Source organism: Suricata suricatta, chromosome 11, assembly GCF_006229205.1.
Source record: "Suricata suricatta isolate VVHF042 chromosome 11, meerkat_22Aug2017_6uvM2_HiC, whole genome shotgun sequence".
Taxonomy (NCBI): Eukaryota; Metazoa; Chordata; class Mammalia; order Carnivora; family Herpestidae; genus Suricata; species Suricata suricatta.
The window spans coordinates 4,629,121-4,652,018 of NC_043710.1; the positions used below are offsets into that span (position 1 = coordinate 4,629,121).

General features: G+C 58.6%; 2 protein-coding genes across 3 annotated transcripts in view; one reads left to right on the plus strand and one right to left on the minus strand.

Annotated features, from left to right (window-relative positions):
- PITPNM1 (phosphatidylinositol transfer protein membrane associated 1) overlaps window positions 1-11,943 on the plus strand; it is a 13,669-nt gene extending 1,726 nt beyond the window's left edge. Inside the window, exons 2-24 of the mRNA XM_029956427.1 lie at window positions 4-122; window positions 1,547-1,761; window positions 1,847-1,968; window positions 2,147-2,371; window positions 3,735-4,061; window positions 4,139-4,234; window positions 4,317-4,424; window positions 5,091-5,152; window positions 5,249-5,499; window positions 5,813-6,002; window positions 6,106-6,213; window positions 6,485-6,642; window positions 6,728-6,933; window positions 7,398-7,568; window positions 8,234-8,398; window positions 8,636-8,784; window positions 8,902-9,012; window positions 9,443-9,559; window positions 9,695-9,843; window positions 9,928-10,077; window positions 10,158-10,341; window positions 10,669-10,797; window positions 11,436-11,943. Coding sequence (XP_029812287.1) covers window positions 4-122; window positions 1,547-1,761; window positions 1,847-1,968; window positions 2,147-2,371; window positions 3,735-4,061; window positions 4,139-4,234; window positions 4,317-4,424; window positions 5,091-5,152; window positions 5,249-5,499; window positions 5,813-6,002; window positions 6,106-6,213; window positions 6,485-6,642; window positions 6,728-6,933; window positions 7,398-7,568; window positions 8,234-8,398; window positions 8,636-8,784; window positions 8,902-9,012; window positions 9,443-9,559; window positions 9,695-9,843; window positions 9,928-10,077; window positions 10,158-10,341; window positions 10,669-10,797; window positions 11,436-11,699 — 3,776 coding nt within the window. The 3' untranslated portion in view covers window positions 11,700-11,943. The remainder of the gene's footprint in view (window positions 1-3; window positions 123-1,546; window positions 1,762-1,846; window positions 1,969-2,146; window positions 2,372-3,734; window positions 4,062-4,138; window positions 4,235-4,316; window positions 4,425-5,090; window positions 5,153-5,248; window positions 5,500-5,812; window positions 6,003-6,105; window positions 6,214-6,484; window positions 6,643-6,727; window positions 6,934-7,397; window positions 7,569-8,233; window positions 8,399-8,635; window positions 8,785-8,901; window positions 9,013-9,442; window positions 9,560-9,694; window positions 9,844-9,927; window positions 10,078-10,157; window positions 10,342-10,668; window positions 10,798-11,435) is intronic.
- A 638-nt stretch (window positions 11,944-12,581) lies between these two features.
- AIP (aryl hydrocarbon receptor interacting protein) lies at window positions 12,582-19,613 on the minus strand. 2 transcript variants are annotated; one of them, XM_029956428.1, is made up of 6 exons: window positions 19,365-19,610; window positions 15,369-15,548; window positions 13,999-14,187; window positions 13,404-13,580; window positions 13,165-13,306; window positions 12,582-12,875 (listed from the first exon to the last, which is right to left on the minus strand). In XM_029956428.1, exons 1-6 carry the CDS (start codon window positions 19,461-19,463, stop codon window positions 12,670-12,672), a joined length of 993 nt encoding a protein of 330 aa, XP_029812288.1. In that variant the 5' UTR covers window positions 19,464-19,610; the 3' UTR covers window positions 12,582-12,669. The 2 variants fall into 2 exon arrangements, with proteins under 2 accessions (XP_029812288.1, XP_029812289.1); XM_029956429.1 differs by having other exon boundaries at window positions 12,650-12,875; window positions 13,173-13,306; window positions 19,365-19,613.
- Between the last annotated feature and the right edge of the window lie 3,285 nt (window positions 19,614-22,898).

Genomic DNA, 22,898 nt, shown 5'->3' on the forward strand with positions numbered 1-22,898 from the left:
CAGGCGGAGCGGAGGCCGCGCGCGGCCGGCCGAACACCTTCAGGATGCTCATCAAGGAGTACCACATCCTGCTTCCCATGAGTCTGGATGAGTACCAGGTGGCCCAGCTCTACATGATCCAGGTGAGGGCGGTGGGAAGCGGGAGCTTAAGGGGGCCGCACTTCGAGATAGGGGTCACGGCAGGAGCGCGCAGGCCGCACCTGGGACGAGGGGCCAGCCGGCTCAACCCCCCTCAGCCCGGCTCTGGGGCTTGGAAGGACTCGGAGCCTAGGGAGGACCGAGATGTCCCCCTTCCAATGCGGGGAGGGGGGCGGCGCTGGGAAAGGGGACAGAAGGACCTAGTGGCACCTCCCCATCCCCCAAGGGCCCGGCTGCTGGCTGGTTGACGCTAGCCCACTTCTGATCTCCTTTAATCCTCCTTAGAATCCTAACCCCTTGCGGGAGGCACAGGAGCACCCGAGGAGACAGGAGTGAGAGGCAGGGAGCCAGGAGGGGAGCTAGGTGATGGAGAAGACTGGAAGCTGGTTTCCGGTCCCCGGTCCCCGGAGGGTGCAGAATCCTGACAACCTCAGGGGGTCAGGGACTCGGGATGAGGATCAGACTCCAAAACTGTGACAGAGAGGGGCAGCCAGGGACCCAAGACGTACGGGTCTGGACTTAGACTGTGAGAAGGGCTGCGCAGGCTTTCAGGGGGAGAAGAGGGTTGGTGCAAGGCCTCACGGAGGCCTGTGTTCCCCCAGAAATGAGGGTCAGGGTCTGAGGAGACAAGAGGGCTAGGATCGGGCTTCAGGGGGTTGAGTGGGCCAAGTTCAGGCTCCAGAGCTATAAAAGGGCAGGATCTGAATGCTCCCAAACTACAAGGGGTGTGGCCGGAGCAGGTACTGGAGCCCCAGAGAGGGAGAGGCCTGGGGTCAGGTTCTCAGAGGACTTCCCTGATTCTTCCAGCCCACCCTCCCTGAGGCTGCCTGGGGCACTCGCCACACCCCCATCTCAGGAACCTGCCCAGGCATCCTGTCTGCCTTGGATAGCTCCCCCCGCCCCACCTCTGCACTCCACACCTGCCCTCTCCTTCAGTCAGGCTCAAATTGTGGTCATGTTACCTTCCCAGAGAGCCTTTCCCTGATCATCCTGTCAGAATTGCAACCCCAACCTAATACGCCTTGCCTTAGTCTACACTTTCTTTTTCCCATAACGCTTCCCACCTCTAATAGACCCTGTCACTTGGCTTTTGTCATGTCCCCCCACCCCCACCTGCCCTAGAACTGAAGTCCCACAGGGCAGGCAGGGGGTTTTGTTTTATTTACCAACAGGTCCCAATTAAGATAATCCCAGTATGCCTCAAATAGAACAATCAGTATGCGAATGAAAACTGGGCAGCAGCTGTGGTCCTGATCCCAGGGAGCTGCGGGGGGCCAGGGTCAAGTTTCAGGGAGGTGGGAAGGCTGGGACCAGGGCTCCCGCACTGTGCAGGGGGCCAGGCCGAGCTGGAGGATCCCGGGAGCTCAGACGGGGCCACGCGGCCCATTCTGTTCTGCCCTGGGTGCAGAAAAAGAGCCGGGAGGAGTCGAGCGGTGAGGGCAGTGGCGTGGAGATCCTGGCCAACCGGCCCTACACAGACGGGCCCGGCGGCAGTGGGCAGTACACACACAAGGTGTACCACGTGGGCTCCCACATCCCAGGCTGGTTCCGGGCGCTGCTGCCCAAGGCCGCGCTGCAGGTGGAGGAGGAGTCTTGGAATGCCTATCCCTACACCCGAACTCGGTGAGTGGGTGGGGCAGGCCTGGGGCTACTAGGAGAGCAGCCTTGGTCGGCACAGTAGTGACCCTCCCCCCTGCCCTGTGCCCAGGTACACCTGCCCCTTTGTGGAGAAATTCTCCATTGAAATAGAGACTTATTACCTGCCCGATGGGGGTCAGCAGCCGAACGTCTTCAACCTGAGTGGAGCGGAGAGGAGACAGCGCATCCTGGGTGAGGCCTGGGGCCAGTGAGGGGACCCGAGAGCCCCTCTCAGACCACCTGCCATCTCCGTGGGCAGCCTCTGACAAGCCCCAGGCTCTCTCCTGGCCTTGGCTTCCTGGCTGCGGGGAAGTGGGGGAATAGGGCCAGAGGGGGCCGGCGTTGCTCAGTGCCGCTGGGCCCCCCTCAGACACCATCGACATCGTGCGGGATGCGGTGGCCCCAGGAGAGTACAAGGCAGAAGAGGACCCGCGGCTGTACCGCTCGGCCAAGACCGGCCGGGGACCGTTGGCCGATGACTGGGCTCGCACGGCGGCCCAGACAGGGCCCCTCATGTGCGCCTATAAGCTGTGCAAGGTCGAGTTCCGCTACTGGGGCATGCAGGCCAAGATCGAGCAGTTCATCCATGATGTCGGTGAGCACCCAGCCACAGGGCGCTCCCTTCACCCAGCATGCACCGGGCCCCTCCCTTGAGCCAGGGACGCTCTCCGGTGACTGGGGACACAGAAGCATAAAGCCATCATTTCCACTTGATATGGTGGCACTGAGGCAGAGGGGAGCAGCCCAGCTCGGCTGGTGGTCAGGGGAGCCCAGCCTTGAGGTATAGGTAAGACGCAGGAGAGCAAGCAGCTGGAGACATGAGCTCTGAGGTCCATGCAGCCTCTGACATTCAGAGATGTTCCTTTTCATCCATTAGGCGTCTAGGATTCTCCAGCGTTCTGTGGGCCAGGGGAGACCTAACCAGCCACACACTAACAAGTAGAGGCTGTGACTCTGACTCATCCTCTTGGGGTCCCTCCCGCTCCCAGCTCCCCTTCTCACCCTCCTAACCCCAACCCCACAGCCCCTGCAGCTCAGCCCTGCCCCAGCTCCTAGGTCTGAGGGGGGCTCCCCTGGAGATAGAAGAATCCTGGATGGGGGGGCCGTGGGGTCCTGGGCTCCCCAGGCCCTCCCGCATGTCTGCACCTTCATTTTCCATTCTGTGAATGAGCAGGAGGCCGGGCCAGGCATTAAGAGCTAACACTGACGGAGCATTCACAACACGCCCGTTCCTCCGCCAATCACTTCTCATGCCAGACCTCCTCTACCACCCTGACACCCCTACCGAGTGGGAGCTCCGGTTCCCATCTTACGCATGAGGGAGTTTAGCTTAGAGAATAATCCAGGCTCCTGGTCTTGCACTTGTAAAACTACTGAAAAGCACAAATAAGAAAATGAAACCGCCCGCAGAAATCCCCGCTAGTCAGATTCTGATAGATTTCCCTCCAGAAGTTTATAATGATGATCCCACCATCATCAATTGATTCCCTAGATATTGAAGCCTCTGCTTCAGATGAAAACATCCCAGAATGGGTAGCATCTTTCACTACAAACTTCATTAAGTGCCAACACTTCCTTCCATTAACTGTTAACACCGTCATTAACTATCAACTGTTTCATTAACTGTTAATGCCTTGATTGTTAACTTCTCTGAAGATATCAGCAGGAAGCCCACTAAGAGACAGCAAGAAGCAGGCTTGGCCCCAGCCGCCCAGAGTGTTGGGGTTGGGTTTATGCTCAGAGCTGGGGGCAAATGCCCCAGTTTCTACTCCCATCTCCTGGATGGCACCAGCCTTGTCCTACTTCGTGGCTCTGGGTGGGTGGTGTGCCCACGAGAGCCATCACCCAGTGTAGAGAGCTGGGAATATGGCTGCTGCCAGGGCGGGGGGGGGGGGCGGGGGGCAGTGGCAGGGAAACTCGGGCTGAGGGGCCTGGTTCTGATGCCTGGGCACCTGCAGGTCTGCGTCGGGTGATGCTACGGGCCCACCGCCAGGCCTGGTGCTGGCAGGATGAATGGACAGAGCTGAGCATGGCGGACATCCGGGCATTAGAGGAAGAGACTGCCCGCATGCTGGCACAGCGCATGGCCAAGTGCAACACGGGCAGTGAGGGGCCCGAAACCCAGGCCCCTGGGAAGCCTAGTGCTGAGGCCCGGGCTGTGGCCAGCCACGCTGGCACTCCCGATGGGCCCGAGGCACCCCTCGGCCCCGATGCCTCGCCTGATGCCAGTTTCGGCAAGCAGTGGTCCTCATCTTCCCGTTCCTCGTACTCATCCCAGCATGGAGGTGAGGCTGGGGGCACCGCGAAGGGAGGGAGCCGCCCTCGGGCTGGACTCCAGGCTGAGACAGATGTGGCCCTGCAGGGGGCGTGTCTCCCCAGAGCCTGTCGGAGTGGCGGATGCAGAACATTGCCCGAGACTCTGAGAACAGCTCCGAGGAGGAGTTCTTTGATGCCCACGGTCAGCACCACGGCCCTGCCGGGGGCGGGGGTGTCCCTGAGCAGCTCCTACCGCCCCGTGACACAGCCCCTTGTCCTTGTAGAAGGCTTCTCGGACAGTGACGAGGTCTTCCCCAAGGAGATGACCAAGTGGAACTCCAGTGACTTCATTGATGCCTTTGCCTCCCCCGTGGAGGCTGAGGGGACCCCAGGTAAAGACTGCCAGCCGCCAGCACCCTGCATGCTGTCAGCACTCAGAACAGCCCAGTCCTAACGCCCTAAATTGAGCGTCAATCCAGGGAGGGCATGCATTGAATATCATATGACTAATGAGCGGATAGGCGGGGAAAGATGGGTAGTTAGAGGGTACTCCAAGTTCAGACACAGCAGAAAAAATGGAGGAATGAATTTGGAGTCCGGGAAGGCTTCACGTGGGAGGTGAGGTCCACGCTGGGTTGTGAAGGATTGCACCAGCCCTGTCCCACAGAACTTTTGGTGATGATGGAAATCGTCCAGCCACTAGCCACGTGTGGTTTTCAAGCACTTGAAATGTGGCCCGTGTGACTGAGGAACTGAAATTTGTATTGTACTTTAATTCCTTCCCATTTAAATGGGCACATGTGGCTACTGGCCACCATACTGGACAGAGCAGGATTAGAAGGAATTTTCCAGGCAGACAGGCATTGTGGGGAAAAGGTGTCCCTCACAGCAGCAGGAAGAACACGTGCAAAGGCTCAGAAACGTGAAATATCCCATGAGAGCCTGGTGAGAGGTCAGAGGAAGAGGCAGACAGCAAAGCAAGGGTCCCCGAAGTGCCAGAGGAGGGGGCCCCCCGCAGGCCCCTCAGTTACCTTTACTGGCTACCCCCTGTCCTATAGACCCTGGAACCGAGGCCACCAAAGACATTGGGGATGGGGCCCGAGCATCCAGGGACTTGGAGGTAAGTGCGGCCGGCTACCCCACATCTGCAGCTCTGCCCTCACCCACCAGGCAGGCCACTGCTCTGACATCCCTGGCCCCCCATTGTGTCCCACAGGGCCCAGATGGAGCCGGGGAGCTGGGGGCCGGGGCATGCGCAGTCCACGCCCTCTTCCTCATCCTGCACAGTGGCAACATCCTGGACTCAGGCCCCGGAGATGCCAACTCCAAGCAGGCGGACGTGCAGACGCTGAGTCTGGCCTTTGAGGCTGTCACACGAATCCACTTCCCCGAGGCCCTGGGCCACGTGGCACTGCGTCTGGTGCCCTGCCCTCCCATCTGCGCTGCCGCCTACGCCCTTGTCTCTAAGTACTGGTCAGGGGTGGGAGGGCGGGGGCCGCACAGGGTCTTCAAGGTGCTGATAGCCACTGGGCGCTCCGGGGACCAAAGAGGCCCGTGGCGAGAGGGGGAGGAAGCGGGGAAGCCAGACACCCAAGCCAGTCACACACGGGGCTGGACTTCAGTTTCTAGGCAATGGCTCCATCACAGAGGCCCCTTGGGGACTGATACTCCCTGCAAAGGCGCCGCAGAGCTGGGCTTCCCAGCAGACGGAGGGGACATGGAGGGGGCAGGGTAGGGGCCCAGAGGCCCTCCCACCCACCCACCGCACCTCCTCCTCCAGCCTGAGCCCCTACAGCCACGACGGCGACAGCCTGTCCCGCTCCCAGGACCACATTCCACTGGCCGCCCTGCCACTACTGGCCACCTCATCATCCCGATACCAGGGCGCTGTGGCCACTGTCATCACCCGCACCAACCAGGCCTATGCTGCCTTCCTGCGCTCGTCGGAGGGTGCCGGCTTCTGCGGGCAGGTCAGGAGCTGGGAATGTTCCAGAGAAGCTTGCCGCTAGAGCCCTCTGTCCGTCTGTCTATCTGTCCATCCATCCTCCTGAGGGCGCCGCTCTCCCCAATCAGGTGGTGCTGATCGGAGATGGCGTCGGTGGAATCCTGGGCTTTGACGCACTCTGCCACAGTGCCAGCGCGGGCACCGGGAGCCGGGGCAGCAGCCGCCGAGGGAGCATGGTCAGTGTGGCCGAACCTTGCCCCCTCGGAGGGGGCTGTCTCTCCAGCTCTCGGTCTCCGCCCCCCTCACCCCCACCCCCAGCCCCTGCCCCGAAGTATGACTTCTCTTCAGGCAGCTTCCCTTCCGCCTCGCTCTGTCCCCTCTTGGGCTCTGCCCCAGTTCTTCCCTGGAGTCCCTGCCCAACCTCCAAGCCTCTCTCCTCACTTCCAAATAAGTAGAAATCCAATCGTCTCCAACCCTAAGGATATTTCTGTCCCCTGTTCTGTCTAGAACAATGAGCTGCTCTCCCCGGAGGTCGGCCCAGTGCGGGACCCCCTGGCAGATGGGGTGGAGGGGCTGGGACGGGCCAGCCCAGAACCCTCAGCCCTGCCTGCCCAGCGCACCCCCAGCGACATGGCCAGTCCTGAGCCCGAGGGTGCTCAGAACAGGTGACATTCCTGCCCCATCACCCATGCCCTGGGCTGGTGCTGGGCTGCGGGGGTGGCAGCACTGAGCACCCCTCCCCCCTGACAGTCTGCAGGCCGCCCCCTCCACCACCGCCTCTGGAGACCCCAGGAGGGCAAGCACAGCCTCCTGTGCCCCTGCTGCCACTTCCGAGGCTCCTGATGGCCCCACCAGCGCCACCCGCCTTGACTTCAAGGTCTCCGGCTTCTTCCTCTTTGGCTCCCCGCTGGGCCTGGTGCTGGCTTTGCGCAAAACCGTGATGCCCACCTTGGAGGGTGAGCCTTCAGCGTGGGGGTGGCAGCCACACCTTTTCTTTCATCTGTCCCTCCCCTGGCTTTTTGCCACACTCGAGATGCTGGTGTTATTGCCATACGTCATGGAACACATTAAATGGCCTGGCTAGAGAAGGGGAACTTGAGGCCCAGAGACTTGCCAAGGCCAAGTTTCCCAAAGTGCACCAGGAGGAACTCCAGCCCCTACACGCTGCTCTGCGTGAGCCGGGGTCGGACAGGCAGGAGGAAGTGCTTCATCCTGAATCCCGACAGCCATTGCAGGATCTGATCGCCTCTTAGCTGAGACACCTGTCCCCGCTTGACAGGACCCTGGTGACCTCTCGGGGCGTGGAGGTCGGGAAGTGCTGGCTAAGGGTCACCCGGCATGCCAGGTGCTGCTTCCCACACCCCCCACCGTCCAGCCTGCCCTGCTGAACCTCCTCCTTCCTTTATCTTCCGGGTACCAGTGGCCCAGATGCGCCCAGCCTGTGAGCAGATCTACAACCTCTTCCACGCGGCCGACCCCTGCGCCTCCCGCCTCGAACCCTTGCTGGCCCCCAAGTTCCAGGCTATCGCCCCACTGGCCGTGCCCCGCTACCAGAAGTTCCCCCTGGGAGACGGCTCATCCCTGCTGCTGGGTATGTCCCCGACCACAATAAAGGGGAGAAGGGAGAGGGCACTCACAGAGAGGGGTAGGGATGGGCTCCCCTCCCCCAGCAGGATGTGAGGTGGTTCCTATATCATTGCTGACCTCTCAGGTCACCACTCCCAGGACCAAGGAGCCCTACCCTGGCCCTCTCTGAGCTCTGGATCCCCAAAATCGACAGTCTCTGCCAAGGGGTGGGGACAGTGGTGATGGCTGCATTAAAGAGAAGAGCCAGAGTGGCACCGGGATGCCAGAGTCTGAGAAAAGCCACAATGTGGGGGGGGGGGACTGTTGTATCCGCCCGTAGGGGTGTATCCATAGACACATGTATTGGTAGGGGGTGTGTTCACGTAGGCATGCAAGTGGGTACCCATTTGGTCCATGAGACAAGTGGGCCCGCGCTGGGCTGGTGGCAGCAGGCATTCTGGAAGGAATGAGGTTGGCTGTTGGGGGAAGATAAGAAGAGAGAACGCCCTCCCGTTTTCACTTCCACCCAAATGGGGGGGGGGCACTTCAGCCTCAGCCAAGACCTGAGCAGGAAGGGCTGGGGGAAGATGGTAGAGGTGTGAGGACCAGGCAGTCCCGGAACCCCCAGATGGAAAGTGGGGAGGGCAGCCTGGCTCAGACCACCACTCAGGTTGCCCCCCCCTTCCCCAGCTGACACTCTGCAGACCCACTCAGGCCTCTTTCTGGAAGAGCTGGAGATGTTGGTGCCCTCAACACCCACCTCTGCCAGCGGTGCCTTCTGGAAGGGCAGTGAGTTAGGCACTGACCCACCGGCCCAGCCAGCTGCCCCCAGCACCACCAGTGAGGTGGTTAAGAGTAAGTCAGCCAGCCACCCAGCCTGGGGAGGGGACAATTATTCTACCTCCCAAAGCCCAGCTGAAGGACCCTTGCCCCCAGCATTTGCTCTGGGATGAGAGGGCCCCCGTACCCAACCCCAGACCTGGCAAAGAGCAGGCTTGACAGAAAGGAGGGAGGAAAGAGTACCCAGGCGCCGGACACGTGGGCACGAGGTGGGAGGCCACCCCTGACTCACTGCCCGACGTGGCCGTGCAGTCCTGGAGCGCTGGTGGGGGACCAAGCGGATTGACTACTCGCTGTACTGTCCCGAGGCGCTCACCGCCTTCCCCACCGTCACGCTGCCCCACCTCTTCCACGCCAGCTACTGGGAGTCGGCTGATGTGGTGGCCTTCATCCTGCGTCAGGTGGGCTCGGGGATCGGGCGCACAGGGTGGGCGAGGAGCCCTGGACAAGGGTGGGGAGCCTCCGGCCAGAGGAGGGGCAGACCCGGGTTCCCCGGTCACGTGGCCTCGCGTGCACAGGTGATCGAGAAGGAGCAGCCACAGCTGACCGAGTGCGAGGAGCCATCCATCTACAGCCCGGCCTTCCCCAGAGAGAAGTGGCAGCGCAAACGCACGCAAGTCAAGATACGGGTATGTCCCCGCCCGCCTCGGGTCCTCTGGAGATTCTAGGGAGAGAGGCTCAGCCCTCTCTCCACAGCATCGCCCCCGCCCAGACACTACCTTCCCGGACCTCCCCTCTGAAGGCCTGGTCCCGCCCCCTCGAGCCTCGGTCCCGCCCCTGGGAACCAGGAACTTCCTCCCCTTCCATTGCTAATTCGAGCTCTCCGCATCCAGCCTCACTCTACATTCCGGCCTGTCACGGCTCCTGGCCCTGGGAGCCGAAGTCCACCCACGGGCACTTGTGACCTCAGGTCAGGGTTGGAAAAGCGCCCACCACTCGGGCCTCCGGCCTCCTGCAGAGGCCCCGCCCCCATCTGGCCTAGGGTCCCCCTCAGCTGCTGCTCCTGCAATCCTGTCATCTCCCGGCCGGCCGAGGTCTCACTCCATCTCCTCTCGCCAGAATGTCACTTCCAACCACCGGGCAAGCGACACGGTGGTGTGCGAGGGCCGCCCCCAGGTGCTGAACGGGCGCTTCATGTACGGGCCCTTGGACGTAGTCACGCTCACCGGAGAGAAGGTCAGGACAGGGCGCCTTGGCCCCGGGTACACCCGCCCCCCTCTGGGTCCCGTCTACCCGCGACAACAGCCCGCCCAGACCCTCCTCCGCCCAGGTTCCGCCCCACGGTCCCTCTCGCCTGCTCTCCCCAACCAGGTGGACGTCTACATCATGACGCAGCCGCTGTCAGGCAAGTGGATCCACTTCGGCACTGAGGTCACCAACAGCTCCGGCCGCCTCACCTTCTCCGTGCCCATGGAGCGCGCGCTGGGCATCGGCGTCTACCCAGTGCGCATGGTGGTCAGGTGAGCGCCAGGCGGGCCGGGCCTCTGCGGGTCAGGGCTTGCAGGGCCTCGACCCGCGCCGCTCACGCCGTTCGTGGGCTGCAGGGGCGACCACACGTACGCTGAGTGCTGCCTGACTGTGGTGGCCCGCGGCACGGAGGCCGTGGTCTTCAGCATCGACGGCTCCTTCACCGCCAGCGTCTCCATCATGGGCAGCGACCCCAAGGTGCGCGCCGGCGCAGTGGATGTGGTCAGGTAGGAGCGGTGCCACCCGGCTGGCCGAAATGACCGACCCCACCCTCGGAGACGGAACTGACCGCCATTCCACCCCGCAGGCACTGGCAGGACGCCGGCTACCTGATCGTGTACGTAACGGGCCGGCCCGACATGCAGAAGCACCGCGTGGTGGCCTGGCTGTCGCAGCACAACTTTCCTCACGGTGTCGTCTCCTTCTGCGATGGCCTCACCCACGACCCACTGCGCCAGAAGGCGATGTTTCTGCAGAGCCTGGTGCAGGAGGTGCGCCTGGGGATGGTCCTGCGCCGCCCCCCTCGTCCCCGCCAAGGGCTATAGGACTTGTGCAGGCCTATCTGGTCCCATCCCCAAGGGCTCGGGCTCAGGGCCCTAACTGGCAAGAGAGGCCCGAGGGCCTGGCCCCCTGGTGGTTAGGAGACCCCTAGAGCTCTGGACCAACTCTGTCGAGGGGGCGGGACCTGATGGCGTAAAACCCCGTGACCCCGCCTCCATCGGCTAGCCCCGCCCCAGAGCAATCTGACCCTGTAGGCCCATCCTACCCACCCCGGTCTTGCACCCCCTGGGGTGGCTGACTGGCTTCTCCCACCACAGGTAGAACTGAACATCGTGGCCGGCTATGGGTCCCCCAAAGACGTGGCCGTCTACGCGGCGCTGGGCCTGCCCCCGAGCCAGACCTACATCGTGGGCCGTGCAGTGCGGAAGCTGCAAGCTCAGTGCCAGGTGAGAGCCAAGTGCAGGCCAGGATTGGGAGCTGGCGGGGGAGTGGAGCCTGGGGATGAGGCGGTGAAGACCACCTGTGTGAAGAAGCACCGGAGGGGGGACGGCTACAAAACGGCCAGCTGGCCTCAGGGGACTGGGCTCCTCCTGGGACAGGCATCATGAACAGCTTGGAGCTGCTGGGCAGGGATAGTATAACAGGCGGGAGTGTCCTCGAGACCTTGAGTGTTCGTATCCACCCTGGCATGGCCCTGGCTGTGGACCTTGAGCTTCCTGAGCCTCAATTTCCTGTCTGGGAGCGGAAATGATGAAATGGCACCAACCGCCACAGCTTTCGCCAGCATCATCGCTTAGTGTGCACCGGGGTGGAACAGGGCAAGTGCTTACTGTCAGCGGCTGTTACTTCCTGCCGAGCTCCCAGGAACCTGAAGCCCAGAGAGGGGCAGAGAGAGGAGTACAGCCAGGGTGCTCTGGCTCCCAGTCTGGGGCTCCTATCTGCCGAGAGAAGACTCAAGCTCAAGCTGTGCCAGGCCTATAACGCTGCCAGCACTGCCCACGAACCTGGGGGAAGGGGACAGGTGAGGGCTGCCTGTGGACCTGAGGCCCGCGGTGCCCTCATCCCTACCCATTTCTGCCCACAGTTCCTATCCGATGGCTACGTGGCCCACCTGGGCCAACTGGAGGCCGGCGCCCACCCTCATGCCCCCACGGGTCCCTCCAGGGCCGCCCTGGCCAAGAGCAGCTACGGGGGGGCTGCCCCTGTGGACTTCCTCCGAAAGCAGAGCCAGCTGCTTCGCTCCAGGGGGCCCAGTCAGGTGGAGCGGGAGAGCCCGGGGACGCCGCCCAGCACCCTGGCCCGAGGCAAGCCCCGAAGCATCAGCCTCAAGCTGGACAGTGAGGAGTGAGGCCCTGAGGCCCACGCTATGGCGGCCCAGAGTTATTTATTTGTGCACTCGAGGGGCCCCGAATGGGAGGCTGGGGGGCCAGAGGTCTGGGCAACCCACGCCCCACATCTTTGTCTGCCCCTCAGTGTTACTTCCCTTTCACGCGGGAGGCACCCAGCCTCCGTGGGAGGAGGATGCGGCGAGGGCCCAGGGGCTTTTCCAGTGTGTGTGAACCCATGAAATAAACCATGTGCATCCCACCTGACTGCCCACGGGGCCACCGAGCCCAGTTTTCCAGTCTGATGGCGACACTGAAGGGCAGGGCGGGACCAGGATGGGACCAGGGTCATAGCATAGGGTCGAGGCGAGGCCAGGATGGGGGCCTGGGCCTTGGAGTTCTCATGGAGGGCTGTGTCCTCCCTTCTCCCTGAGGCCGCCCCCCGAATACTCATCCCACCTCGTCCAGCCCTCCCGCCCTGGGCCAGCCTTTCAGTTCAGAGGGGCCCAGACAGCTTCTGACTGAAACCTCTGCATCCCGAAGCTGGGGCCGTGAGGCCACAGGGCCAGAGGCTGGAGGGGACAGCCGCACTGGGGGACCATCTCAGACCCCCCTGGCCATGCCTCTGTCTCCCACTGAAGACTGAAGGCTCCTGGGCACCTCAGCCCTGGCCAGGAAAAAAACACTTCCTTTTATGACAGAGATCATCCTCTCTATCTCTTCCGGGGACACTGAGGCCCAGAGAGGTCTTGGAGCTGATGAACGGGAAGCTGGGATTAGGGGATTAGGACCCCGATCCTTCGCCTCCCAAGACCACCCTGAGTGCCAGGAAATTCGAGGTGATAGCCCTGCCTCTCCCAACAGACCAGCCCGGCAGGCCCAGGAAGAGATAAATACGGCCTTTATATACAGAGAAGCATGGCGTAGCGGGGGCAGGGGCGCTGCGGCGGCGGCACGGGGCTACGCAGGGCAGGCAGGGCCGGCAGGCCCCCGTCAGTGGGAGAAGATACCCCGGAAGCGAGCCCTGTCCTCTTCGTCTTTCTGCCGGATCCGCGCCTCCAGGGCCCGAAGCTCACGGCTCACGAGGGGCGCCAGGGCGGGGTCCAGCTCCAGCACCTTGGCAAAGTCGGCCTGGGCCTCCTGGGTATTCCACACGGCCGCGTGAGCCTTGCCGCGCTTGAAGTAGGCCTTGACGTTGTCTGCGGGGGTACCAGCGGGAAGCGGGCACGCAAAGGCATGAGGAAGCGGGGGAGGACCAGCCAGCTGCCGGGCCTGCCCGACTTCCACCACCGTGGGCCCCTCGTGGCGCAGAGCCCTCCCGACCGGAGGAGGCCAGCCACCCTCCACCCCACGACACCATCCATAAGTCACTAGCCCAACAGGGCCCACAGCCCCGCCTCGGTGGAGGGTGTTTGCGCGGGCGGGCGCGGAGGCTCGCCAGGGGGTGACGCGAGGGCTGGGGTGTGTGGCCCTGTGCCCGGCACTCACCGTCATACTTGTTGAGGATGGAGGAGCAGTGGTCCAGCACCTCGTAGTACTCCTGCGCCACCAGCTTGCACTGACAGTAGTTGAGCAGCAGCGGCGTGATCTGCTGATCCAGCTGGACCCAGTCGGGGGACCCGGGCTGCTCCTGGGGGACGCCGCGGGGGCAGGGAGAGGGCAGAAGATGCTGAGAGCCGGCTCCCTTGGCCCCCCCTCGCCCCTCCACCACGGCCTCTGGGCAGCACCTTCATCTGCAGGTTCTTGAGGCAGGCGATGGCGTCATAGTACTTGGCGGCCGCCTCCTTCACGCGGCCCTCCCGGTACAGCTGGTTGCCCTCCTGGTGGATGACCGGCACTGCCTTCGCCTTCTCCTCATCTGTCATCGCCCAGGGGTCCTGCTGATACGTGCCAGGGCTCTCCACCTGCCAGAGCGCGGGCCAAGTCAGGGGGAGGCCCCAGGGGCACCCCAGCTTCTCCGGCCGCAGACCTGACCTCTGGGCCGGCCGGGCCTCTGGACATTAGGCACCAGGAGCAGAACCACTCGGCAAACGCTTCAGTAACACCCTCTACTTGGCGAGCACTATGCCAGGTTTCAGGGACAGAACGGTGAACGAGATGGGGACAGTCCCCACCCTCACAGAGATCGGTAGAGGCAGAGGGGCCCCAGGAGGGAGACCCACAGACACTGCCGGGGGCCCCATCGGCCATTCTTGTCCCAACACCCCCCCAACAGTCTGCCCACTGAGCCAGCAGCCCCAGGCAGGCAGGAAGGGCCAGCTCCCGCTGCGAGGCCGGGCAGGGGTGGCCTGGGGAGGCGCCCGTGGCCTGGTGGCTCCTCACCTTAAGCATCTCAATGTCGAAGATGAGCGGCTGGGGGCTCTGCTGCAGGGCGTCCAGGTCGGCATGGCCCAGGGAGCTGTGCTCGTGCATCTGCGCGATCCCGCAGCAGTGCCGCTGGCCCTCCAGGGGGTCCTTGCCAGCTGCGATGTTGCGTAAGCTCTTGGCCACCAGCGGGTACAGGACCACGTGCTACAAAAAGGCACACACGCACCCAGGGCTCTGTGAGCAGGGGCCGCCTGGTCACCGGGCCCAAGGGGCCCAGCCCCCGGCCCCACTGCCACCTGAGAAAGGACACTGAAGCCGCAGGAGGAGCAGCTACCAGCCCAGGCCCTGTGCCGTTGAAACACAGGAGGGCCTTTCCCTCGGGAGTGCTCTGGCCACCCAGCCTTCTCTTCTGGCCAAGCCCCCACCTCTTGCCACACCCTCTGGCCACCAAGCCAAGCCAAGCCCCTCCCCCTCCCACCCCCAACACTAATGCCCACTCTCACTGTGAACCCATCTCCCCTGCTCTCACAGGCTCAGCGGGACTCATGCCTCTTCCCAGGGGTGTGGCCCACAGGCTGGACTTGTCACCCCTACTGGGGGCCCCTACCTTCTGTTCTCAGTGTCTCTCCCTTCTCTCCCGCCCCACCCCCACCCCATTCAGGGCCTGTCTCAGGGCTGGGCCCAAGGTAGCAACTCCAAGCCCTCAGCAGAGACCTGCAGACATAGAAGACCTGGCCTCTGACTCACTAGGACAGCTCTTGAGATGATGGGAACCAAACTACCCCCTCCCCGGTTCAACCAGCTCCGTTCACGGCCCCCACTGTCCGCAGCGGGAGCAGACTGCTGGGGTCCCAGCCAGCCAGCAGACGTGCCCTAAGTCTCGGTGCTGAGCATTCTGAGCCCTAGGTAAACAGGTCCGATGCCTGCTCTGCTGTCTTCAGACCCAGGTGCAGGGCCCCATCCCGGCCGTGCGGGGCATGAGGGGTTACAGGATCCAAGGAGGGTTTCAAGCCAACCGCCAGCAGTCAGGGAGGGCTTCCTGGGGGTAGTGAACCCAGGAATTCACTTTGAAGGAAGAGAATGGGATGGAAGGGGAAGGAAAGGAAGGGCAGGGAGGTGAGTGGGCGGGAAGACTGGCAGGGGTCAGACCCTCCAGCTGATATATGTCTAGCCTGACAGTGACTCGCGGCCAGAGAGGAGTTGTATGGGTCACTCGCAAGCCCCTGGCTGCAGTCTGTCTATGAAGAGGGCAAGGCAGAAGACGCGTGTTGGTTGGTACGGCGCCCTGGAGGCAGCTCGAGGAGGCCCAGCCAGGGCAGGGGCCCTGGGATGGGGGCTCGGAATGGCTGCACAGGCTCTACGGGCAGGGGCGGGACGTCAGGCACCTTGACATCGCAGCAGAACTGGGCGATCTCCCCCTCGCGCATGGTGCACACGATGGTCTCCCACACGGGCAGCTTGAACTTCTTGCCGATGATGAGCTCCATGGGCTTGCCACGCACCCGGCTGTCGTCCAGCACGGTGCCCTCCTTGTCACTGTGCAGAGTCCGGTAGTGGAATGTGGCCTGCGGGCCACGTGGGGGATAAGGCGAGGGCACAAACTCCCGCCCAGCCCCCAAGGCCAAGCCCAGCTCTCAGCCTGCAGATGATGGCACGGAGGGACAGGGCTCGCCCGAGGGTCACCACCTGACCTTTACCCCACCACCCGGGGGGAAACTATGTCACAGAGAGGGTAGTCAGGGGCCCGAGTCACATGGTTAGGGGGTGGACAGGCTGGGATGGGATCTCAAGCACTCTGGCTCCAAACAGTCTTTCCACAAATATTTGCTGAGCACCTACTATGTGCCTGAGCTCTGTGCTAGACACAGCAGTAGATAAAGCACACAAGTCCCTGTGCCCATGGAGTTCACGTGGAACTTCTAGAGGAAGGAGATGGCGCTTGAACAAATCAGCGTACTGTGTACAGTGGGGCTAAGGGCCATGGATCAGAAAGCAAAATGCAGCAGAGTAAGACAGGGCACATCTACACCGGGGGCGGGGCTCTCCGAAGAAGCAACATTCAAGCAGAGATCACACAGAGCACAGAAGAAACACGCCAGAAAGATGCTGGGGTGCGAAGGGGGGTGAACCCTCCAGGCCCAAAGAGCAGCAGTGGGATTGTGTGGTGTGTTCAAGAAGCATCAAGGCTGGGGCTCCCGGTGGCTCAGTCGGTTAAGCTCAGGTCATGATCTCACGGTTTGTGAGTTCGAGCCCCGTGTCGGGCCCTGTGGTGACAGCTCAGAACCTGGAGCCTGCTTCCGATTCTGTGTCTCCTTCTCTCTCTGCCCCTCCCCTACTCATGCTCTGTTTCTCTCGGTCTCAATAATAAATAAACATAAAAAAAGGCATCAAGATAGGGCACCTGGGTGGCCCAGTCAGCTAAGCTCTGGGTGTAGGTCAGGTCATGATCTCATGGCCCATGTCAGGTTCTGTGCTGAAGGCTCAGTTCAGAGCCTGGAGCCAGCTTTGAATTCTGTGTGTCCCCCTCTCTCTCTGCCCTTCCCCTGCTTCCGCTCTCTCTCTCCCTTTCTTTTTTTTTTTTTATTTTTTTTTAATGTTTTATTTATTTTTGATACAGAGAGAGACAGAGCACAAGAGGGGGAGGGGCAGAGAGAGAAGGAGACACAGAACCAGAAGCAGGCTCCAGGCTCTGAGCTAGCTGTCAGTACAGAGCCTGACGCAGGGCTCGAACCCACGAATGTGAGATCTGACCTGAGCCGAAGTCGGAGCCTCAACCGACTGAGCCACCCAGGTGCCCCTCTCTCTCCCTTTCAAAAATAAACATTAAAAAAAAAAAAGCAGCAGCATCAAGTATGGCAGAAGCAGAGTGCACTGTGGGGTCTCTGGGGTCTGCAGGGATGGATCCCGCAGGGTCTGGAGGCTGTGCTGAAGACGTCGTGTCTTTCCTCTGGGTGGCTCCAAGCAGAAGAGGGACAGGATCTGACTTGCGTTCCAGAGGTGCCCAGATAAGAAAGGATGCAGGGAGGCAGGGGCTGTGCAGGAAGAGGAGGCCACCACAGTAGGCCAGGGGACAACAGTGGCGAAGACTGTGGAACGTGAGAGAACGGAAGGGCCATGGACACTCTGGGGTGTTTTGCCTGAGCGACTAGAAGGTCGGGGGCCCTTAGCTGAGATGGGGAAGGCTTGGGCGCGGCGGGTGAAGTCTGAGCGGCTGACCAGACATCCAAGCGGAGATGGTGACTTGGGAGCCAGGAATACACCTGTGGGAGCACCTGGGTAGCTCGGTTGGTCAAGCATCCCACTGGATTTTGGCTCAGGTTTGTGAGATTGAGTCCCGAGTCGGGCTCCGGGCTCATGGTGTGGAGCCTGCTTGGGATCCTCTCTCTTCCTCTCTCTCTGCCCCTTCCCTACACACAAGTGTGTGTACACATGCGTGCTCTCTCTCTCTCTCTCAAAATAAATAAATAAACTAAAAAAAAAAGACACCTTCCCATTTAAAAAAAAAGAAAGAAAGAAAAGAAATACACATGTGGGAGTAGTCCAGGCATGGAGAATTTTTCTTTTTACTTTTTTAATGTTTATTTATTTTTGAGAGAGCAAGAGAGATGACCGCGAATGGAGAAGAGAGAGGGAGACATAGAACCTGAAGCAGGCTCTAGACTCCAACAGTCAGCACAGAGCCCGAAATGGGTCTTGAACCCATGAACTGCAAGATCATGACCTGAGCTGAAGTTGGATGCTCAATGTCCTGAGCCACCCAGGTGCTCATTATGTTTTAAACATAATGTTTTAAATGTTTATTTTTGAAAGAGAGCACGTTAGTGAGAGGGGGTGGGGTGGAGGGACAGGGGGACAGAAGATCCAAAGCAAGCTCTGCAGCTAGTAGCAGAGACCCCAATGTGGGGCTTGAACTCAGAGTCCCAAGATCATGACCTGAGCCGAAGTTGGACGCTCAACCAACTGAGCCACCCAGGCGCCTGAGGATTTTTTAGTGAGCCTGGGGGAGATCATCTGGGGGTGAGTGCAGAGAGAAGAGATCTGGAGACTGACCCGTTGGTAGGATACAGGTGGAGAAGCCCACGCGCTTCCCCACCACACCAGTGGATGCTGCGTCTCTGAACTGTTTCCAAACCAGTAGAGTCAACATTGGGGGATGAAAGGAAATAAACGTGTGTACCATTTAGCACAGTGCACTAGGACCATTCAATCAAACCGGGGGATTATTATTTACTATTACCTGTCCCCGGTTTTCTGGTGCCATCATTCAGCTATCTTCACTACCCTTACAATGTCTCTCCTCCTGGTATCTGTTCCGTCCAGAATCTCCATTGCCAGGACCTTCTCCAAGCTCATCAACCCCCAGCCCATGGGGGCGTGCACCCACACCCACACCTCTTTTCTCTCTCAGAAAGGATCCCTCCCATGCTAGCTGATCACCAGAACGATGCAGCTCCCCTCTGCTCTCAGGGCACTGGCACTGAGCCAGGCTAGGATCTTTACCTGCCCAACCTTGGCACAGCGCTGCCCGGGGAGCATGTGTCCATGCATAGCTGCTCTGACTTTTGGTGTCCCCAGTCTAGGCCAGGACTTTGGTCATTCCCTCCATGTGCACATTCTGTGTGACTGCTCTGCTGGGCCCACAGGCTGGCCCTGGGACGCTCCTTACTCTACTGACAAGCGGTGACTGGGAAAGGTGCTCCAGGAGGAGGGACCTGCAGGAGCAGAAGCAGGGAAGCCTGGAGGCATAGGTTGTTTGGGGGAGAGGATCAGAGAGGACTGGATGTACAAAGGAGGACAGTGGGAGGTTCTTTAAGTTCCCAACCCTTCTCTGTCCTAAGCAACATCTCGTAGAACTGCCAGAAGGCTCCAGTCTGGCAGACCTGACCTCTGAGCATAGTCAATGCGTTTCTGTGCCCTGGGGCCTCACTTTTCGCATCTAAACAAAGGGAGCTGGTTTAACTTTTTTCAGTAGGCCCTCCTACCTATAAAAGAACTTGAACTTGGCAACCCAGAGGCCGCGGCCCTCCTTCCCAGTCCTGGGGCACCTCCCAGGTCCCAGGTCTCCTGCTCCGGGTCTCCTCCGGAGCCAGGTCTGCTTAGACACTGAAGCCAAACCCCTTTCTCATGAAGCAACCTTCTTATGATGACTGACGGCCTCCCCGACCAATGCAGCCACACGGCCAAGCCACGGGGCGAGGCAGACGCATCCAAATTCACCCCTTGCTTAAATTCAGACCAACCAGCGTCGAGCTCGGCATGTGAGCAGTAGAGTCACTGGCCACTGCTATCTGGGCATGCGCAACCTCTCGCCTAAGGCCTCCTCCCGCCTCGCATGCGCACCGCGTCGAAGAAGGGTCGAGGGGAGGGAGCTAGGCACGAACCTTGGTTCCATCCTGAAAGTCAGGGAGCTCTCCTCGGCCTTCCTGTATCACACGCTTTTGGATCCCGTCCTCCCGGAGTCTTGCGATGATATCCGCCATCCTTCTTCCCCGCTGCTCTCTTTCGGTAACTTCCGGACTCGTTCGGCAGCTTCCGGACCTGCTTCGGCAACTTCTAGGGCTTCGGCAATTTCCGAGATAGCGCCATTTTGGCTGAGGGCGGACACCAAAGAGGGACTAAACGTAGAAACGCACGGTGATTGGTTCCCTGCGCCGCGGCCGAGAGCTCGCGAGCGGCCGGGGGCGGGGCCTGAGACCCTCCGGGGGCGGGACCGGGGCCTGTCCGAGAGGCGGGGCCCGGGTGTGGCCGGCGGGGCGGGGCGTCTTTCGCCGCTGTGTCCTTGTGTGGGTTTGGAATGGCCCTCGCAAGTTGTGTGCCTCGCCCCCCCAACCCGTTTAAAGCTGTAGTAGTTTAACAATTTACGGGGCTCGGAGAATGGGCTGGGGGGACCCCCATCCGTAACGCCGCTCCCTAAAATTCCTGTTACTGCGTATTCTTTTCGGGCCTTTTTTTGCATATCTAGCACAATAGTGACTTTTGCGTCCTGGATTATTCTCTTTAAAATTTAATTAATTAAATAAAAATAAAAATAAAACAAGGAGTAAGAGGGAGGGGAAGGAGGGCTTTTTCCTGTGAGTACAGTAAACTCCCGGGAGACCGTGAGAGCCCCTTGTGGGCTCCGGAGTGGGTGCGTCGTCCACTGAATCCACAGTGTCAGGCACACAGTAGGTGCACGTTAAGTACTAGGAAATGCATACCTGATGGAAGTGAGGTACTTTGTGGGCTAAAACAAGGTTTCCCTCGGCCTCTTGAAACTAGCTGTTAACAATAGCGGCAGGAGTCTTCTCCCAGTTAAGGATTAGGTAACCCTGTGAGCCGGGTCTCCATCCTGTCCTCATAACTGGGAAGCATTATTGTGTTCCTCTCCTCTGACCCAGGTGCTAAATGCTTCAGATATTTACTATGATTCATTTCCCACAACACGTCCCCCTAGAGAGGTGGGTCCTAAAGGTGAAAAGGACCCGTGCATGCATTGTTTGCTTGGCTTTTGCGTTTTACCAACACAGGACATTTCAAAGGCAAGTTCTGCCAAATTTTGAAGCACCAAGTAGTCTGTATCTTACACAGATTGCTTCAGAAAATGGAAAAAGAGGAAAAGCTGATCAATATGTTTTATGAGGCAAGTTTAATCTTGATTATTCCTGAACCAGATAAATATAGCACAAGACAAGAAAAGTATTTTTACTGATAAGCATAGATGTGAAAAAGACTGATTGAAATATTAGGCTAATTGAATCCACTAGTGTCCATAAAAAGGCATCAATATGCTAAGTGAATGTCATTCCCAAAAAGACAATGTGGGGGGGAGGGCGCCTGGGTGGCTCCGTGGAGTAAACATCCAACTCCTGGTTTCCACTCATCTCACGGCTCATGAGTTCAAGCCCCACATCAGGCTCTGTGCTGACAGCACAGAGCCTGCTTGGGATTCTGTCTCCCTCTCTTTCTGCCCCTTATCTACTCACTCTCTCTCTCTAAAAATAAATTTAAAAACTTTAAAAAAGGACAACTACAATATAATTCCATTTATCTAAGGTACTAAAGTAGTCAAATTCATAGAGACAAAGTTGAATAGTGGTTGGCTAGGGAAAAGAAAAATGAACACTCGTTTCATGAATATAGAAATTCAGCTTCACAATATGAAAAGGCCCTAGATATTGGTCATATAGCAATGCGAATATACTTAACTGTGCATTTAAAAATGTTTAAGATAGGAGCGCCTGGGTGGCTCAGTCTGTTAAGCTCTGGACTCTTGATTTCAGCTTAGATCGTGATCTCACAAGCCCTGTGATCAAGCCCCAAGTCAGCTCACCACTGGGCCTGGAGCCTCTTAAGGTTCTTAGAATTCTCCCTCTCCCTCTCCCTCGTGCCCCTCTCCCACTCATGTGTGCATCCTCTCTCTCTCTCTCTCTCTCCAAAAAAAGTTTATAATAGTAAATTTTATGTTATGTGTATTTCCTCACAATTAAAAATTAATTTTTTTCAAAAAAATTTTCCAAAATGAAAAAGCATAAGATCAAGTACAACTTGTTCCAGTAACAAAGGAATGTTTAACATTAGAAATATCTATCATTGTAATTCATCACATCAGTGAACTAAAGGAGAAAACTTCTGTGGTTATCTCAAAATATTCAGGAAAGGCATTTGATAAAGTTCTATGACTATGATAAAAAAAAAACTTACAGTTAAGAAAAAAGAGGAGCTTTCTCAGAGTGATTAAAAGTCATATGTGATTAAGTATGATGGAGTAAGTATTCACATTTCTCTGTTTCAAATTTTCTATTTAAATTCTAGTTCATAGGGGCGCCTGGGTGGCTCAGTCGGTTAAGCGTCTGGCTTCGGCTCAGGTCATGATCTCACAGTTCATAGGTTTGAGCCCCACGTCGGGCTCTGTGCTGACAGCTCAGAGCCTGGAGCCCGCTTCGGATTCTGTGTCTCCCTCTCTCTGACCCTCCCCTGTTCGTGCTGTCTCTCTCCGTCTATCAAAAAAATAAAAAAATTAAAAAAATAAAGTCTAGTTAACATACAGTGTAATACTGGCTTCAGAAGTAGAATTTAGTGACTCACACCCCGTGCTCATCATTAACAAGTGCTCCATCTTTAATACCCATCACCCATTTAGCCCCACTTTCCTTTCAATAGCAGGAACAAGACAAGGAATGCTCTCTACCAAGAATACTGTTTGGCGTAGTATGAGAAGTCCAAGCCAAAGCAATAAACCAAGAAACAAATTGTGAGAGTGATTCTATCTACATGGAAAATCCAACAGAATCTATGGGCAGACTATTTTAACAAATAGAGAATTCCGCCCTGCTGCAGGGATATAAAATAAAGGCACCAAAAATTAATAACACTTCACACCAGCAATAACTCACTAAAACATGTAATAAAACATAAGGTTCCATTCACGAGACCAATAAAAGTCAGAAAACATTTAGGAAATAAAAACACAGCCTTGAACTTTTTGGAGGGGAAAGATTGTAAGGACATAAAAGAAGACATGAATAATTGAAGCGACATACTTTTTTAATGATTAGAAGAGCCTAACATTTGAAGCTGTGATTTCTCCTGAAATTAATCTAGAAATTTAATTGAACTCCCAGTGAAAATTAAGATGGTTTCTGAAGTCCCTGGAAAACCTTATCATATTTCTCTAGAAGAATAAAGACTCATAGAAAGCTAGGTCAAGGTTGAAAAAGATGACCAGAGGTGAGAGGAGGGGACATTGCCCTGTCACATTAAACCACACTGGGAGCACCTGGGTGGCTCAGTCGGTTAAGCGTCCAACTTCGGCTCAAGTCATGATCTCATGGTTCGTGGGTTCAAGCCTCGCATGGGGCTCTGTGCTGATATCTAACTCATAGCCTGGAGCCTGCTTCAGACTGTATGTCTCCCTCTCTCTCTGACCCTCCCCTGTT